The 18052-nt window shown below is 43.4% G+C and overlaps 2 protein-coding genes and 1 long non-coding RNA gene across 7 annotated transcripts in view; 1 reads left to right on the top strand and 2 right to left on the bottom strand.

Annotated features, from left to right (window-relative positions):
- ANO7 (anoctamin 7) overlaps positions 1-15266 on the top strand; it is a 36833-nt gene extending 21567 nt beyond the window's left edge. The window contains exons 12-24 of the mRNA XM_035133379.3: positions 253-396; positions 485-622; positions 1208-1306; positions 1396-1498; positions 2510-2621; positions 4392-4446; positions 5743-5840; positions 6401-6540; positions 6953-7158; positions 7384-7526; positions 8667-8757; positions 11765-11884; positions 13594-15266. Coding sequence (XP_034989270.1) covers positions 253-396; positions 485-622; positions 1208-1306; positions 1396-1498; positions 2510-2621; positions 4392-4446; positions 5743-5840; positions 6401-6540; positions 6953-7158; positions 7384-7526; positions 8667-8757; positions 11765-11884; positions 13594-13653 — 1509 coding nt within the window. The 3' untranslated portion in view covers positions 13654-15266. The remainder of the gene's footprint in view (positions 1-252; positions 397-484; positions 623-1207; positions 1307-1395; positions 1499-2509; positions 2622-4391; positions 4447-5742; positions 5841-6400; positions 6541-6952; positions 7159-7383; positions 7527-8666; positions 8758-11764; positions 11885-13593) is intronic.
- On the bottom strand, positions 5319-7014 carry LOC148685705 (uncharacterized). The gene is made up of 2 exons (XR_015950264.1): positions 6881-7014; positions 5319-5896 (listed from the first exon to the last, which is right to left on the bottom strand). It is a non-coding gene; the product is annotated as an uncharacterized LOC148685705 (long non-coding RNA).
- HDLBP (high density lipoprotein binding protein) overlaps positions 14647-18052 on the bottom strand; it is a 55514-nt gene continuing 52108 nt past the window's right edge. For all 5 annotated transcript variants that reach the window (XM_035133377.3, XM_035133376.3, XM_035133378.3 and 2 more), the window contains exons 27-28: positions 17881-18009; positions 14647-16860 (exon numbers count right to left, since the gene is read on the bottom strand). In XM_035133377.3, the coding sequence (XP_034989268.1) occupies positions 16774-16860; positions 17881-18009 (216 nt within the window). In that variant the 3' untranslated portion in view covers positions 14647-16773. The remainder of the gene's footprint in view (positions 16861-17880; positions 18010-18052) is intronic.

Raw genomic sequence — 18052 nt, 5'->3', positions numbered from 1 at the left:
TAAAGTGGGTGACTGAGATTTAAACAGACTTGTGGGCAGGAAAGTTTTAGCAGGAACCGTGTTTGTCGCCCTTTGCTTCTTTAAGCCACACCCTTGCTCCGTACTTTGTGATTTGGGTAGAACTGCATTTTAAAAACTGGGCTATCTGTAATTTGCCCTTGATACAAAATTCATCGCCCCTCTGTCCCAGCCTAAGAGTGTCTTAGCACATGCTCAAGTGCAGCTCCTTCCCTTTTTTCCTATTCTTTTCAGGCTGGTCGCCTCTTTGATCATGGTGGAACTGTCTTCTTCAGTATCTTCATGTCTTTATGGGCAGTCACATTCCTTGAATACTGGAAGCGGCTGAATGCTACCTTAACATACCGCTGGGACTGTTCAGACTTTGAAGATATTGAGGTACTAGCTTTGGGGGGGGGGAGGGCCCTCGAATACTACAAAAGCCCAACAGTGACACAGAGCCCACTTCAGGTTTCCTCTGTTGTAGGAACGTCCACGGCCCCAATTCACTGCTATGGCACCCATGACAACCACAAATCCAATCACTGGAGTGGAGGAGCCCTATTTCCCCACACGGAGCCGATTCAAAAGAATCATCGCTGGATCAATGGTCATCATCATGATGGTGAGGGAGCTGCTGTTTGAGGTTGGAGGCATCAAATAGGATGGAATCATCTTGAGTAGGGATAGGGGAGAAATTTGATACAGTTCACATTTAGTGGTGAATCTATCAAATCTGCACTTTCAAAAACAGCATGAGAACTGAAACACAGGCATCATTTGAAATTCGTACTTATTTGAATTTTCCAAAGCAACTCTCCAACCAATGTTTACAAAAATGCATTCATTAGGTAAAAGGTGTGTTTAGTTGAATATATATGAGTTAACATAGCATAAAAATGCATTATATTAAGTCTGCTTAAGTCCAAGTCTGCTGTGGCTGTGGGAGAAGCCATAATCTCATGGGTGTTAATGTTGTTGTATATATGAGTAAATAAACCATATATCATAAAGACATTACAATCTCTACTGTGCCTTATTTCCAAAAGGAAACACAGCACCTAGGACCCCTTGAATCTCACACCTCTCGGGGAGATTGGGATGGTGTATAACAAAAGTCCTCCCCAAGTCATAGTAACAGACGCACTTACAATAATAAGACAGCAAACTCATTATTATTAGTACTCATTCAGCCTGGTTCTGTCTTCAGATTGCTGTGGTGGTGATGTTCCTGATTTCGATAATCCTTTACCGGGCCATCATTGCCGTAGTTGTAGCCAGGTCTGGGAAATACCTTCTTGTAGCTTCGGTAAGATATTTCCATGACTCTCTACCACTCTAGCTTAGGTGTGCTGTTTGCATTTGGACTTCACATTCTATCCTGTTTCCCCCTCTTAGGCTTCTCGTATCGCTAGCCTCACTGGCTCAGTGGTGAACCTGCTCTTCATCCTCATCCTATCAAAAATTTACACTTCACTGGCACTTTTTCTTACCAAGTGGGGTAAGTAGGCTGTATCTGGAAGCACCGAACCAGGTTCTCAACCTGAAGGTGCCGCTTCTTGAAGACAAAACATTAAACCGGGGCTTGAATTTGTGGGGGAGGGGGCAGGGGCAGGTGAATAGATCTTTAATGAAATCCAAAAGCCTTACTTCAGGCATAGACAAACTCGGCCCTCCAGATGTTTTGGGACTACAACTCCCATCATCCCTAGCTAACAGGACCAGTGGTCAGGGATGATGGGAGTTGTAGTCCCAAAACATCTGGAGGGCCGAGTTTGCCTATGCCTGTCTTACTTCCTAACTCACCCTAATATTAACTAAATTGTGCCTTTCCATAGTCTTTTAAAAGCACCAGCTAAAGTGGGTGGCACTTAACGTTTTTATGGTGGTGCATAGAATCTGGAATCCCCAAAAGAGGATTTTTTAATTATCTTCTTAGTGCTTGGTTTAGACCAGGCATCCCCAAACTGTGGCCCTCCAGATGTTTTGACCTACAACTCCCATGATCCCATTGGATGACATTTTAGAATATTGCCTTGCTCTGATCTTTATAGTTGTTTAAAAGTCTGCCTCTTATTTTTCCTGCATATTTTTCATGCTTAAATTTTGGGATCTTGCTTGCATGAGCATTTCCCTCATTAGTAGGCAACCCTCTGCAGACATCTGCACTCAGTTCACAGGCATCCAGAGAAGGGTTTGAGTGGGTCTGGGGGCACAGCCTCACTCTCCTTTCATACAGTACCACTACATGTAAAATAAAGGGGTGGAAATGGCTTAAATCAGAAACTACAAGAGCTGTTTTTCATCCATCTCAACCACAGTATTTAAACTAGAAGGTACTTGTAACCCACAATGTGCATTAGAATTCTGTGACACTGAGATGGTAGCGGGTGGAGTTTGAGTCATCTTTGTTCACTTAAAGAATTAAGGATGCTCCTGTTGTGATACCACTGGGAGGGCTTGGAAGTTTCCACCATTCTCATGGTACTCTATTATGTTTTTTCTGCCATAGAGATGCATCGTACACAGACCATGTTCGAAGATGCGTTCACCTTCAAGGTGTTTGTCTTTGAGTTCATCAATTTCTACTCCTCTCCCATCTACATTGCTTTCTTTAAGGGCAGGTAAGCTGTTTTGGAGACGAGCAGCTTCTCTAAAGTTGAAAGACTCATCTGCACCATTGAAATATACCCCTACTACATGCTCACATTTGTATAATACTGTACTGTATTCTCCTTCTCCATAATTATGTTTCCATAACATGATATCCCATCTGCATTCAATTTAGAGAACAGGACCGCTTTCATTAGTGTGAGAAGGGTACAGACATACTATTGCCTGCACAAACAGAATGATTTAACCATGGTCAAACTATGAGGAGAGCCCTATCTCTTGGCTGTGCCATGCTTTCTGACAATACCTTTTTTTGCTGTAGCACATACCTATGGCACTCTCCCGCAGGCATCTGGTTGGCTACTGTGAGAACAGGATGCTGGACTAAATGGGCTATTGGCCTCTTTCAGCAGGCTCTTAAGTTCTCTCCCTCCCTTCCCCGGCAATAAAAAGCTCTGTGCAATGTTTTTTAACACTGGGTCTCCAGGTGTGTTTAGAAAAATCTATAAACTGCCTAACCAAATCTACACAAATATATTTCTCTATGGTGTAGATGTTGGGCTGAAACTCCCATCACCCCCAGCCAGCTTAGTCAATGGCCAGGGATGATGGGAGTTGTAGTCCAGACATATATGGGGACCCAAAGTTGAAGAGCACTGGTCTAGGCCACACAGAAAGAGAGTGGAACTCAAGAAGGTGAGGACTTCTAGCCGTTCTTTTGAAGGTGTGGTCTTGCTCCACTACTCCTCATCCAAGTTAAATTCAATAGCAAACTGATGCTTCTTCTGATCCAGCTAAGTCTCAGATGTAGCAAAACTCAAAATTCAGCAGTAATTCTAGCTGCAATTAGTTGCTATTGATAGCCATTGAAGAAAAAGTGAAGTCCTGTTGCCATGAAGTAGTTATAGTTTATAATGCAAATCCTCAGTGGTTAGTATTAAAAAGTCAGACTGGTTGTAGGTGAACACAAGACTGAATGTGCCAGCTATGTTAGTTTGTGATGTTTGCAGTGACCTTGGGATCCTGAATCCAGGCATAGCTTGGAAGGTTATGGTGGAAAGACTGATTTCTTTGGGTCAAACTAAATATTATGCAAATTGTCCCTGGCCAAACTGACATTTTATTAAAATAAAAGAAAGAAAAAGAAAAAAGATGAGGCCCTTATGGTTGTTCTGCAACCTGCAGAGATCTTTTTGTGCATTTTCAGTAGGGAGGCTTTCTTATTGAATTAAGGCCAGCACCAGCTTTGAAGGCATTTTGGTGTCTGCTAAAAATCATTTGTTCTTTTGAGCCTTTGCTGGACACAGATATTTTGACCCAATGTTTGCTGCTATGTTATTTATTCTGTAAATAAGTTTTAATGTTGTTTTGCACACCACCTTGTGATTGTTGCATGAAAGACAGTTTAGAGATAATTAAAATAAAAATCAGCAAGGGACTGTTGTGGCTTCTTATGTACATGCTTGGAGAGAGAGCGGGGAATTCCCCTTTCCCTGTACAGTAATGTGCTTGGACCACATGAAGTTACTGCTTTTCAGGATCATTGCTGTATGTACTCCTCTTTTCTATGAGTCTGAGGGTTGTGCTGGCTGAGCCATTTGAGGCAGCAAATTGTATGAAGGTGCCTTGTGATTGGTTACAGCAGATGGCATTCTGATCACTGCCAGCTTTTTTCTGTGGCTTCCCTTTATGCACACAGTAGGATGTTTATGCCATTAGTAAAGAAAGACCTTGCAGCTGACTGTCTTGGCCTTTTATTTTTATTCTTTCTTCATCTTCAGGTTTGTAGGCTATCCAGGACACTATTCCACATTGCTGGGTATCCGCAATGAAGATGTAAGTATCTAAAAAGAGAGTAGTGCAGATTAGTAGTGGAGCTGATTAGGGGTGTTCTAGAGCGGCTGGCACCATAAGGGACTTGTTTAAGGCTGGAGTTAAACTCTGTATAATAAATGCAGCAATAAAATAAACAAGGCCCTCTCTTTGCCAAGGAAATAGGGTCAGCCATTCCAAAGGCAGAGGCCAGATAAAGAGGGCCTCAGGCTCAATGCTAGGAGTGGATGTTTCTCTAAAAACCAAAAGAATCCCTCTTCTAGCTCCATAATGCCATGTGCTTTTAGCCAGATTATTATTATTATTATTTATTGAATGTATATCCCGCCCTTTATCCTCAAAGAGCACAGGGGAGCAAACAGATATACAGTGGGACCTCTGGTTAAGAACTTAATTCGTTCCAGAGGTCCGTTCTGAAACTGCTCTTAACTTGAAGCACCACTTTAGCTAATCGCGCCTCCTGCTGCCGCCGCGCCGCCGGAGCACGATTTCTGTTCTCATCCTGAAGCAAAGTTCTTAACCTGAGGTACTATTACTAGGAAGAACTTCCTGACAGTGAGAGCTGTTCGGCAGTGGAATTTGCTACCAAGGAGTGTGGTGGAGTCTCCTTCTTTGGAGGTCTTTAAGCAGAGGCTTGACAGGCGTATGTCAATAATGCTTTGATGGTGTTTCCTGCTTGGTAGGGGGTTGGACTGGATGGCCCTTGTGGTCTCTTCCAACTCTATGATTCTATGATTCTGGGTTAGCATAGTTTGTAACCTGAAGTGTTTGTAACCCGAGGTACCACTGTACCATTTAAAAACAAAACAAAGCAGAAACAGATTTAGATGTTCTGAAAACAATTACGTTTAAGGACATACAATTAAAAAGACTCATTCTTTCCTTCCCCAACGTTTTAATGTGGTGAAAGTCTTTTAAGTAGGCATGATATGCTCTGAGACTCCAGTGTTTGGTGTAGAGATTCCCAGGGGAGTAGAGAATTGAGGTTTCCTTTTCACCAGCAGCAAATGAAGTAGTTAACCTGTCTCTAGACTGTTTATCTACAGATGAGGGATCACATGACTGAATGCTTCTCCATATAGAAACATTACCTCCATATAGAAAGCCAAGATTTCAGGGGAAATGGTTCTGGTGTTCTGTGTATGGTAATATCCCCCTACCCTTACGAAGGAGCATTCCATCATGTGAGCCTTCATTCTCCAACAATATAGCAAAGTTCTTGGGGGCATGAGGTCTGAGTGACTGTTAATTGTTTCTCTGCTGCATCGTCCTTCTAAAGCCTCTCTCTGTTTTCTCCAGTGTGGTCCAGGTGGCTGCCTCATTGAACTTGCCCAAGAGCTGCTTGTCATCATGGTGGGAAAGCAAATAATTAATAATGTGCAGGAGCTCCTCATCCCGTGAGTCTTTGTGATCTTGTGCTTTGCTACAATGGAGTATCCAGACGTGGCCAGACCTGTAGAGAATAAACAAGATGAACAGACAAATCATTTCCCAAAATATATAGATTTTCACTAATGTATTAATTTTTGTGCACATTTCCCCCTAACATACACATTTTTGTAAAGGTTTGGTTGGAGAACTGCATCATAAAATCCGGATAAGTGCACATTTTGCAGGAAGGCTATATTGTTTCAGGAAGTGCTAATTTGATATGCTGCTTTAAATGCAAACTGAATCATTTTTTCTCCTCCAACCCTACCTCAAGATGTTGTGGGATTACACCTCTATCAGCCCTAGCCAACATGGTCCAATGATCAGGGAGGACAGTAGTTGTAGTCAAACAGCTTCTAAAAGATGCAACATTAGTTACCCCTACCCTATAGATTCAATTCTGGGGCTAGATCAAAACTCTGTCTTGGCCTAGATGCAGACATGTAGCCACTAATGGATCGTCCCTCGTTGAACATTAAGAGGGCAAAACCTGAACATGTTAACTATATCTTCCTGCTCTCCACAGGAAGTTGAAATCATGGTGGCAGAAGCAGAAGTCTCACCGTAAAAGGAATGAGGGCCAGGAAAGCACCACGAAGCAGCTCTGGGAGAGTGATTATGAACTGCTGCCCTATGAAGGACTCTTTAACGAATACCTGGAAATGGGTACGAATCATTTGGGAAGGAAGGAGCTGAGCAACTGAGGACAGTTCCCTGACAGTTGAGGGCTTAGTCTGCGTAAGTGTGTGAGGCACACTGAGTCCTATATCTCGCTTTGACTATACCATGTTCTCAGGTCAACCATTCTGGTTCAAGAGCACTTGTGCTTGCTCCACTCAACCACCAGTTGTAAGATTTGGTAGCCCTAGTGGAATGACAATTAGAATACATGGGGTCAAAAACTTTACTCAGGTCAAAAGAGTGTGTGCATATCCTTCTAAGAAAAGGAACAACATAGCAAATACTATCCAGAGTTCCTGTGGACAGAATTCTTGTGTGGGCTCACCTACATTATCTCCTGCGTGGGATTTCTTTGTGCTTGCCTTCCCTTATAATGTCTTCTTTCTTTCCTCTTCAGTCCTGCAGTTTGGCTTCATTACCATCTTTGTGGCCGCCTGCCCCTTGGCACCTCTCTTTGCCTTGCTCAACAACTGGGTGGAAATTCGCTTGGATGCTCACAAATTTGTTTGTGAATACAGGCGGCCGGTTGCTGAGCGGGCCCAAGGCATGGGCATCTGGTTCCCTATCCTGGAAGTCATCACACACCTGGCAGTCGTTAGCAATGTGAGTAGCACTGGGTCAAGGTTCTCCACGTGCAGCAATACTGAGCTGGGTTGACCAACGGTCTGACGTAATAGAAGGCAGCCTCCTGGGTTGCAGAAACTTGATATACATGTTGTCTAAAGAAGTTGGAGTAAGACAGAAAAGTGGGTGGATGTGTTCCATTTAACACCTGGAAACAAAATGGTTCTTTAGACAGAGACTACTATTGCGCCTATCTTATTCCAGGCCTTTCTGATTGCCTTCACCTCTGACTTCCTCCCTCGGCTATATTACCAGTACACGCGTGCCAGCGATCTACAGGGCTACATTGACTTCACCCTGGCCTATGCCCCAAACTCTTTTGTCCTGCAGCACAATGTCACATGCAGGTAGGATCTCCCACTTTTCTGTTTCAGCTGTCTTCCTCATGGGGGACATTGGACAGGTCCATTGCTTCAAAAATTAAGCAGAGGGCAGGTTCTTGAAAAACACTTTGCCTATTTTGGGAAAAAAGTGTTTTCTCAGAAAAACACTTTGTCCCAAAACAAAAAATTGGAGGGGAGAATCATGGACCACTGCACATGGAATAACATACCACATACTGTCATAATATACAGGCACATCTGGTATGGCAACCATCCCTTGTGGGAAAACTGGTATAATATTCACCAAGAAACCAAATATAGTGAGATGTGTAGCATGTTTACTCAGAAGTATGTCTATATGTTCTGTGGGAAACATAGGAAGTTACCGGTACTTTATAACAGGGGTCACCAACCCTTTTGAACTAATGGGTATATTTCAAATTTTGACAAAATGGTGGGGCCATCAGTTTCAAAATGGCTGCCATGGGGGTAGCATAACACAAAATGGCTACCATGGTGAGTGTGGCATAGGACGCAGAGTCAAGTACCCCAGCACAAGGGAAAACATACAAAGTAGCCGCACCACTCTACAGAAATTGCTTAGAGGTTACCCACACATTTTGTCTTATAACTTACTTTCTAGGAGGACTAGGTGCTATGTTGGTGGCCCCTGCCTTATGCAGAGTCTGACCATTGGCTTCAGTATTGTTCACAGTGACTTGGCAGCAGTAGTCCAGGGTTTCAGGGGACATTCCCAGTCCTACTTAGAGCTGCCGGAGACTGAACCTAGGATTTTCTGCATGTAGTGCATATGCTCTACTTCTGAGCTATGTTCCTTCCCACCAGGCTTGTTCACTGAAAACCATGCATAAGAATTGCAGCCCTGAAAATAAGCATCTTTTGGTCGTCGTCCCCCCGACCTTGCTATAACCAAGTGGACAGGAGACTTAATATTAATCTTTAGAATGGCAACTGGGATCCGAATGCAGCAAATCTACTCAGGTCTCTGTTAGTTTAACTAAAGGGAATTTAGTTATGGCTTACAGGAAGGCATGGAGAGAAGCAACAGACATTTAGTTTGGTTCCTGCAAATGTATGGTTGCTATGCTGACTACTTCAGGGCTACTCGGCATACCTCTTGAACTTACAGCTCTATCTCCACAGGTACAGAGCATATCGAGAACAAAGTGGGAGGTATTCACTAGCTTATTGGAATCTACTGGCAATCCGCCTTGGCTTCATAATTGTATTTGAGGTTTGTTTCCTTCCAAGTGCCCCCTGAATGCTGCTCTAAAAACAAGTGGTCCTATTCACATCTACCCACCTATTACAACACTTACCATACTTAGCCAGTCCTATTTTGACTACATCACATGGTGGTGAAAGGGCAAAAAAAATAAAATAAATTGTTGTGAAAAAGGGGTTGGGGGAGATGAAATGGTTACTGGAATATGCCCCTGCCCCAAAGCATAATTTTTTGCACCAGCTCACTTGTTGTTTGCAGCCCTAATGTCATTATTTGTTTATAAAGACCCAATGTCCTACAGTACAAGATGTCGTATGTTGACTGGAGCCTCGGAGACAAGGTTTAAATCCCACTCATCCATGAAACTCACTGGGTGATCTTGCGCCAGCCCATCTCTTAACCTAACCTCTCTCATACGATGAATATAAAATGGGCCGGGAATAGAGCAGGCATCACCAAACTTAGGCCATCCAGATGTTTTGGACTACAATCCCCATCATCCCTGACAGGGTGGATTTGATTTAAATCAAACTGATTTAAATCACGATTTAAATCACGATTTAAATCACTAGTCAGTAAGGCTTGATTTAAATCATAGTTGATTTAAATCATAAAGACTAATTCTTGCTGGTATAACTTTATTATGCAAGTAGATGAAGATTTTTAGAATAACAACTTTTCATATTAGTTTTTTTATCCCCAGTTTAATAGGTTAATCATTCATATTTGGACAACTTTACTGTTGTACTTAGGAAGGAGAAAAATAATCATTACCTTAATAATAACAATTTAAATAGATTTATTCAACTGAAACAATAACATTTCAGCAAATGTTATTTGCTTAAACAAACATCCATGTTTGTTAACTAATTTGGCTAAACAAAAACAAAATATATATATTTTAAGAAACTTAGACTGTCAGCCCAGCCTACACATGAAAAACTTAAATACTGTCCAAACAATCAGAAAAATATTGTTTCTATTCTATTCACTGAACTTCTTGAAACTTAGCACTGAAGGGGTTGCTTCTGTATTCATAGGTTTGTAGAACAATAGGATTAAGGTCTTTTTCTCAACTCTGTTCATGTTATAACATTTTTGCTGTGAAGAAGAGGCATGTGATCTCTGTTGAGTCAAATTCAGTTTTGAGAACTGCAAAAGTAAACCAAGCACCTGTGATAATATCTTGTAGGCAGAGAAACTGCCCAATAATCTTACAAAAACCTCTGGAAGAGGTGAATGGATTAATGGAATTTATTTACCCCATAAATTAAACATATACAACCTTATACTACATAATTAAAAAAACTAATCTTTATTTCATGATGGAATAACCTTTGGATGGTAATATTCTTTCCTCAAAAAGCATTTTATTTAAAAAAAATCCAATTTAAATCAAAAAAATCGATTTAAATCAAAAAAATCCGATTTTTTTGATTTTTTTAAAAAAATCATTGATTTTTATCCGCCCTGATCCCTGACCACTGGTCCTGTTAGCTAGGGATCATGGGAGTTGTAGGCCAAAACATCTGAAGGGCCGCAGTTTGGGGATGCCTGGAATAGAGTCATGTACTACACCTCGAGCTCCTAGGATATAAATGTAATAAATAAATAAACCCCCCATTCTGAATTCACTTCAGACATTGGCATGTAGGCAACTCTGTTGTTAGTGTGAAGTAGGACCTTTTTTTTTTTTAAAGGAGCCGGCTGGGGTTGCAAAGAAGCCATTTAGCTGCCTTAAGTCCCAGTCGGGGGGGGGGGGGGAGGCAGGTGATGATGTCAGGAACTGGTGTTGAGATGGCTTTGATGGAGCTGCTGTTTCTGCAGAATTTAGCAGCTACTGCAGATCTGGTTCAGGCAAGATATTAAATCGCTCCAACTGAATCAGGCCATTGCTACATCCTGGTCAAGAGTCTACTGACAGTGCCACCAGTATGTGCCTTGTTCTGTAAATAATCTACAAATGCATCACCTTGGTGCTTGTGGAAGTCCTCTATCACAGCTTATTCAAGGGGAAATGGAATTTGTATAGTAGAGCATCTATATTCACTGGGTAGCTTCCTCTGTGCTGATCTGTACGTAGTACAACACGAACTACTGTTCTATTGAGTTTCAAATATTATGTGTAATAAAGGTGTCACATTTATTCAGACCATTGTAGTAAAGCTACATGTGCACTAGTCCTGCTTTCTGGGACACAGGGGATCCCTTATCATCACCCTATATAATAATATGCAAGTGTCTCTGCGTCCAGTCCGTGTGTCCGTGGGATTGCGCTACTGCGCATGTTCCCCGCGGACAGCCGTTGGGACTTGGAGCGCAGAGACACTTCGGAGAGGGGAGCTTGGTGCCCACTCGGCCTGGCAGGGAGATGAACCAGGCGAGGCGGGCACGAGGACCGCCCGTTCCCCTTTGCCGGGCGCTGCTTCTTTGTAGGCCCTGATGGGAGAGGCGGGCCCGGCCTCCTCAGGGCGCAGCTCGGTGGTTCATCCACACGAGAGAGAATGAGGCGGGCAGGCCGCTGGGGCGCTCGAGCCGGGCTGAGGTAGGAGGCCCAGGAAGGGAATTCGTAGGGAATTGCTGGCCTCAGTGGAGGAGGAAAGAAAGTGAGGCCTTCTCCTAACTCTCACCCCATCAGGTCAGTTCTATCTGTTGGGACTTGGAGTGCAGACCTGCCGCTTCATCAGCTCTGCGCATGTCCCTGCCCTGAAGTTGCTAGAGCAACAGGTCTGCTCTAGCACCCGTTATTTTAACGGGCTTCATGATACTAATCTTTGATAAAACACCCCTTAATTGGTGAGATAGGCCCCAGTCATATTTTCGCTGCAATTACATATAATTGGCAGGGTGGAGGGAGAAGAGAACACAACTGGAGTCAGACATGCAGCAGGATTCCCCATCCATCCAGTTTTGAACAGCTGGGCCATATTACTGCTGCATGGTCCTGACTTGCTTGCTCCCACTCTGGCAAATTGGGCCACTGACTACCTGCAGCTTTCTTGCCTCCTCTTCCCAGCACGTGGTCTTCTTCATTGCACGTTTGATTGATATGATGGTGCCCGACATCCCAGAAGTGGTGGGGATCAAAGTGAAGCGAGAGCAGTTTCTAGCTAAAGAGGCTCTGGCTGAGAACAAGGTAATCATTTATTTTTAAATATTAGTTTGAATCGGTAGTTGGCTTTTCTCTTCCCAAGACCATCTAAAGTGCTTAATGCCATAAACCTTAACCTAAACCGAGTCACACTGTTCCTGTGGTGAATCCCCTTCTTTGTCTCCTGGGAGGGATTTCCTTTTACAGGACTAGGTAAAGCAGCAAGGTTCACTTGCTGTCAGAAATATAGGATCTACTTCAGAGATGTCAATTTCCCTCCCTTTCTCAGTAAGCAGCCTTGCAGCTTATGAGGGTAAATATAACCTTTGTTTCCCGTCTAGCACGAGTCCATTGGTCTTTGGCAGGGAATTTTAAGTCCCTGTACCCACATGATGGGGGAACAAAAGTGCCCAAACACACAAGAGTAGCCCCTCTACCCTACCTACATTCCTCCCCAAATAACCTACTTTTACCTTGATACTGTATTATAGAGTTGTATCCGGTGAACTTGTCCTTCTGCTTGCACAAAAGAATTGCCCTACTCCTTTCCTTGCATGTTTGGGGGGTTCCCCCAACCCTCCAAAGCAGATTTTTTGCGGGGCAAGGAAGTTCTGTTGCACAAGCAGAAGTCCTTGCACCAATTGGACAAGTTCATTAGGTACAAACCCACAGTAACAGCATAGTAATTTTATTGTATTAGCATTTCCCATTTTGGACTACAGTTTCCATCATCCCTGGCCACCAGTCCTGCTAGCTAGGGATGATGGGGTTATAGTCCAACAACAGCTGGAGACCCAAGTTTGGAAGATTGTATTAAAATAACAGCATAGTAATTTTATTGTATTAGATGACTAGTGACACCTGTCTATCTGTTGTGGGGGTGTCCTTATTTTTGGAAGCTGGTATCAAGAACTGGAAATTTCAGCTGCTGATTCCGTTAAGTTCCAGCCTGTATGTCAGCACCAGTCTTTCTATTTGTAACCCTGTCCACTATTTTTCAAAACTGACACATACCTTTTAGGGGAAGGTCTTATATTTTTCCTAGTACAGTACAGTGGAACCTCGGTTTATGAACACCTCAGTTTATGAACGCTGCGGACCCATCTGGAATGGATTAATTCATTTTCCATTACTTTCAATGGGAAAGTTCGCTTCAGTTTATGAATGCTTCAGTTTATGAACAGACTTCCGGAACCAATTGTGTTCATAAACTGAGGTACCACTGTATGCGTCATTTGACAAAGCAAAGTAAGATTCTGGAGGTTGGCTCACCCTTTGATCACACATGCTATCATTCAAAGCATATTGTGCCAACAATCTATGGACAACTCCATAGAATTTTTCTAATAAGCCAATTTTCAACTCTTTTGGTCTCAGGTGTGTTGATTTCAAGGTATTAGGAATTTTGGGCTTACTTTTTTGAAGCAACTTTACTGCCGGTGTGTAATGGTTGAGTGACCCCTCAAGGGTGGCAATATTGAGGGTTGGGTAAGAAGCAAATTGAAACATAAGCTGTGTAGAACTGACACAGCTATGTATCTTTAGGTGGTATAGCAGCTGTCAGTGGAGTGGCATCACTTACTTGGCTTCGCATCAAAGAAGTCACTGTAGGGCCAATCTCTCATTCCATCTACAATGTGTTGACCTAACCATCATTCTCTTGCCTGTTAAGTTATCACCAGCGACCTCCATGTTGGGAAGCCAGGTAAGCAATGCTTCTCCACCCTGTTCACTGTTGATTTCTCTTGTGACAGGCCCTGACTGAAGTGATAGATGCGAGAAATCCAACCCCTCTGACAGAGAAAGCACCATAGGAGGCTCATGATGCTGAAAGATATTCTGGTTTTGATCCACACCAAGTTGCCAAGCTTTTGGAAGAGCAAGGGGTGAGGAGGTGAGCAGCCTAGAAGAACTTGTGCAGAAAAGTGTCACTTTTTTCAAGTGCTGTACTGTAGAAGGAGACTTTGAGCTTTTAAAGGCTTCAGGAATTTGATCGATCCAGCTGCTTTAAGGACTTTGAGAAGTGTTAACTTGGCAAAGGACAAGATATACATGGACAATGGATTAATCTAACCAGCCCATTCATCAGCTCTGCAATCATTTGCCTAACTGAACAGCTTTGTCAGGCTTTCCATGTCCTCACTGCCCAAGAAGTGACTTCTACTGATATTTATAGAGTTATAGTGAGCACAGATGAGTCCTACATTCCTGCTTACAAAGAGGGAGGGCTGCTTTTTAACTTGTGAAGAAGTACTGGTTAGTGACAAAAAATCTTCCAAAGAGGTAAGAAGCTGCATCACTTGAATGGCTTATAAGAATGAGAGCTGCTCTGATGAGCTAAGGGCAGATTACTGGAGAGTAGATGTGCACTTTGCTTAGCATGCAGTGGCCAGCTTAACAGAAGATTACTGCTGGAGAAGGCAACCATTTGAGAGCTTGTACTGAGCTTCACAAGCTGCCTGCTCCTCCCTTCCTCTCACAGAAGCAATACAAGACTTGTATCTTCTGCACATCAGTTTGAATCTGCTTTAGCTGGAAGCTACGTTTCAGCAATGTGGCGTATGCCAAATACTAGTGATTGCAATCATGATTAAACAGTACCCCTGCTGAGAGCAAATGGACAGAATCTGTTCAACATTCAGTACGAACAGCTAAAAAGTGCAAGTTCTTTTACAATTGTTTGGAATTAATTGTGAGTTAGTAGCTGTTTAGCATTTCATTAGGAAGGCAGGTAGAAATTTTGAATTAGTGACTTCTTTTTTTAAAAAAATAAAGTATACAGGAAATAAAGACAGCCACGCAAAAGCTGTTTCAGGTTTTATTTTATTTTTTTAGAATTTATAAAATTCCAGTGTCATCCATACTCATGAGCCTTTATACATGTTTTGCATATAATCTCCAAATTCCAAAGTTAAGGCCAAGGGATCATTGCCATGGAAACATAATATGGAAGACATTAAGAGGACATGGAGCACACCTCCGCAGAGCATCTGCTGCAGACTACATGGGACAGAGGGGGTAGAGTACTCTCAACAGTTTGAACAAATGGCTGGGTTGGGGGGGCCATGCTCAATGGCAGTTGAAGCCTAAAAACATGTGCAAGTGATGTGACTGACATTCAGACACCAGGTATACTACTGGCAATACATTAAAACACTACTACCCTGTTTGTCTCCTGCTCAGATAGTAAGAGGGCTTGTCCTGCCCCAAGTGGAATTAGCATAGAGAAACAAATCTCTCCTCCCTTCAGCTAGGTATACTGAAAGAAAGAGGCTTTCCTTCCTGTTGGGTTAGCGGTCAAGAAAGACAAGAGCCTTGCAGACCTTTTCCCAGTCTGTATTAACAGGGGCATAAGCAATCCTGGGGTTCGGTTCTTAGCTAATGGCTCAGAAAAGCTCTTTGGAGGGGAAGGGAGGCAGTAGGCAGAGAGCAGAGTTGGCACCAGACCAGCCCTGGCACCAGCACCTTCGGCAGAAAAGATATATACCATGTAATGGCTGGAAGAGCAGCTTTAATACAAGCAGCCTTGTATCGGTTTATGGCAGCAGCTAGAATGCAGAAACTACTGTTGTATGAGGGACATGACAAAAGGACAAAAACATTTGCTGCCAGACTACAGAAAGGCCTTTGCTGAATGTAGGTATTCTCTCTTCCCCTCCAAGAGAGGCTTGGTTTAAGACTGAACTGCAATCCAGCTTCTTCAATTTAAGTGAGAGCCACTCCTTTCCTGCCTCCCTCTCCAAGGCCTAACCTTTTGTCACAAGACTACAGACCAAATTATGTGACGGTGGTTAAGACCATCTTAGCAGGAGGGGATGTTTGATGGCATGTAGCCAGGCTGAAGCCACACATAGATCCCTCTGCTCACAGGGGAACAACAGTCATGATAACAGGAAGCAAGAGGGGCTTGACTGAAGAAGCAGGCCACTGTCATTCCGGCTTGAGGTAGAAAGAAGGCAATAGTAAAAAGCAAAAAAGACACACTCTTAACCCTGGTATTTAAATGCCATCACTATCAAGCCTGGGGAGGGAGAAAGAGTAATGTACTCTCTAACACCACACTAATCACCCACCACCTTCTGTGACATGCTACCATGGCACTTTTGGTTGAACCAAGTTTTGTTAGACCCAATAATACTGTCAGTTTTCTGGTTCCACTCAGCCGTACTACTGTTGGGAAGGGAGAACAAAAGAGAGTGTATGTGTCCAAACACTGGTGATGAGCCGCGATTCAATACTCACACCAACAAGGGGAGAATTTTGGTACACTCAGTGATGCAGACTAACACAGCAAGGGTTATGCCCCTGTTAGTGCTTCCTGGGGCCATATCTCCAAGCTGAACCACCACCTCCACCTATCCATTCTGGCCAATTTCCTCTCCCGTAGCAGTATTAGATGGGTGTGTGTTTTGTTTTTTTGTTTGGCAGTTGAAAGGGAAAAGTTGATTGCACTCTACAAAGGTAAGGCCTTGGAGAAATAGGGCAGGAGGGGAAAAGAGCAAATATTTTGGCTTTGTAGAAAGTTGAGGAAATGCATTTCCTGAGGTTGAGAGACAGGAAGTAGATTCCTAGCTGCAGTGAGGAGATCTCCTAATGGAGCCTAGAGTGCTTTTTGCAAGGTGTACCTGGGATGTTTGGTTACTATACCATGGCCAACATGAGATTGAGTGAAAGGTGAAAGGCCAAAAAAAAGTATGTATTTTAGGTTGGAATCTACGTGGAAAGTTTCTTCCAGGGCAAGGAGAAAGGAAAGAGGCAAACTGAAGCATAGTGAGGCCTAAGCGCAGGGACAACAGAGAACCTCAAAAGGGGTAGCACTCTAGTTTCATTAAGAGACCCCCCATGGGCAATCTGCCTGGATCCAGCCACTAGATCAGAATTCAGAAAGGAAACCTTGTGGCAGGTGGCTGGACAAGATTGCTGCTTCCACGCTATTATCGCTTAGGACCCCAAGGTAGAGTTTTGGGGGCCACCTGAGCTCCAAAACTTGGGAAATCTTCAGAACTGGTCATGTCAGGGGCCTGTAGGGAAACAAAAGCCAAAACCATAACTAGTACAAGTGCTATTGCTGCATTAAATAACACCACGGACTGTATATGAAGAGGAACTTCTCTACAGACCACTACCTGCCCCGAAAATGCACCAAGAATGATAAGCTTTGAAGGTAGTGTCTCATCCACTGCTACTACAGACAGCTTGAGGAAAGATTTTTCCAACAAGAGTAAAGCTGTCTCTTCCAAGATTAGCCTTTAAAAAACAACAACCCAGCTGCACACACTCAAGAATGAGGGGCAGAGCAATACAAACTTCCCTTCAAATGGGCTGCGTGGAGGGTTTGGACTGGAGACACACAACTCTCCCGGCTAAAGCTGGCTTGGTCTCACTGCCGTCATGTGACAGCATCACGCCCAACTGCCTTGCACCCCTCTTTCCGTGGCAGCCACCCTGCCTGCAGGGAATGAGGATATAGCATCCATAGAGTTCTACAGTGGTATGATGCAGAAGCAAGATGGTGGAGGTTGCAGCAATCCATACCAGTGTTCATAACCCATTGGCAATCTACAGTTTTTTTTATGAGTGGCGCTGGGAGGAGTAATTGGCTAGGTAATATGTATCTGGCCTAGTGTCTCAGGTTGTAGTGCAAAAAATCCTGACAGCTAGGGGGAAACAGACACTGTTGGAGGGCAGGTATTGGGAAGAGAGGAAAAAGGACAATAAAAAGTAAGGATGACAGAAGAGAGGGGCATACATATTACGTTTTTCAGGGGTCAGGTGTGTATCACCTTCTATAGTCCATTTTGCACCCATGTGCTGGCCCCCTAACCGGATACGAAATCACATTATGACAACAAAAGTGGTGGCAGAGTCTCTCACACCACTCCATTCTTCCTTTTTCTTTTCTTTTCCCTCCTTTTTTCACTCTAGTCTACACTAATAAGAGGATTGACTCTTAACTTCATAATGAAAGGACTCATCTCTCCAGCCGAAGTCCTAACCATCCTTTCAATACAAAGAGTAACTATTGAGGAAGCAGCACCTACCTTCTCAGTGTTTCCTGGTGTCCAGGGGGCATCTCTCACCACAAATCCCTTTGATGCAGCCTTAGCTTCCCCATGAGCAGGTGGTTTCATGTAGACTTGCATTGCCTCATTGTCCACTACATCTGCCAGCTGCAACACCATACAAACAAGTGTGGTTCAAGTTAGAGATGTT

Source organism: Zootoca vivipara, chromosome 5 (genome assembly GCF_965207765.1).
Source record: "Zootoca vivipara chromosome 5, rZooViv2.hap1.1, whole genome shotgun sequence".
Lineage (NCBI taxonomy): Eukaryota > Metazoa > Chordata > Lepidosauria > Squamata > Lacertidae > Zootoca > Zootoca vivipara.
This window is presented reverse-complemented; position numbering and strand designations above follow the sequence as displayed.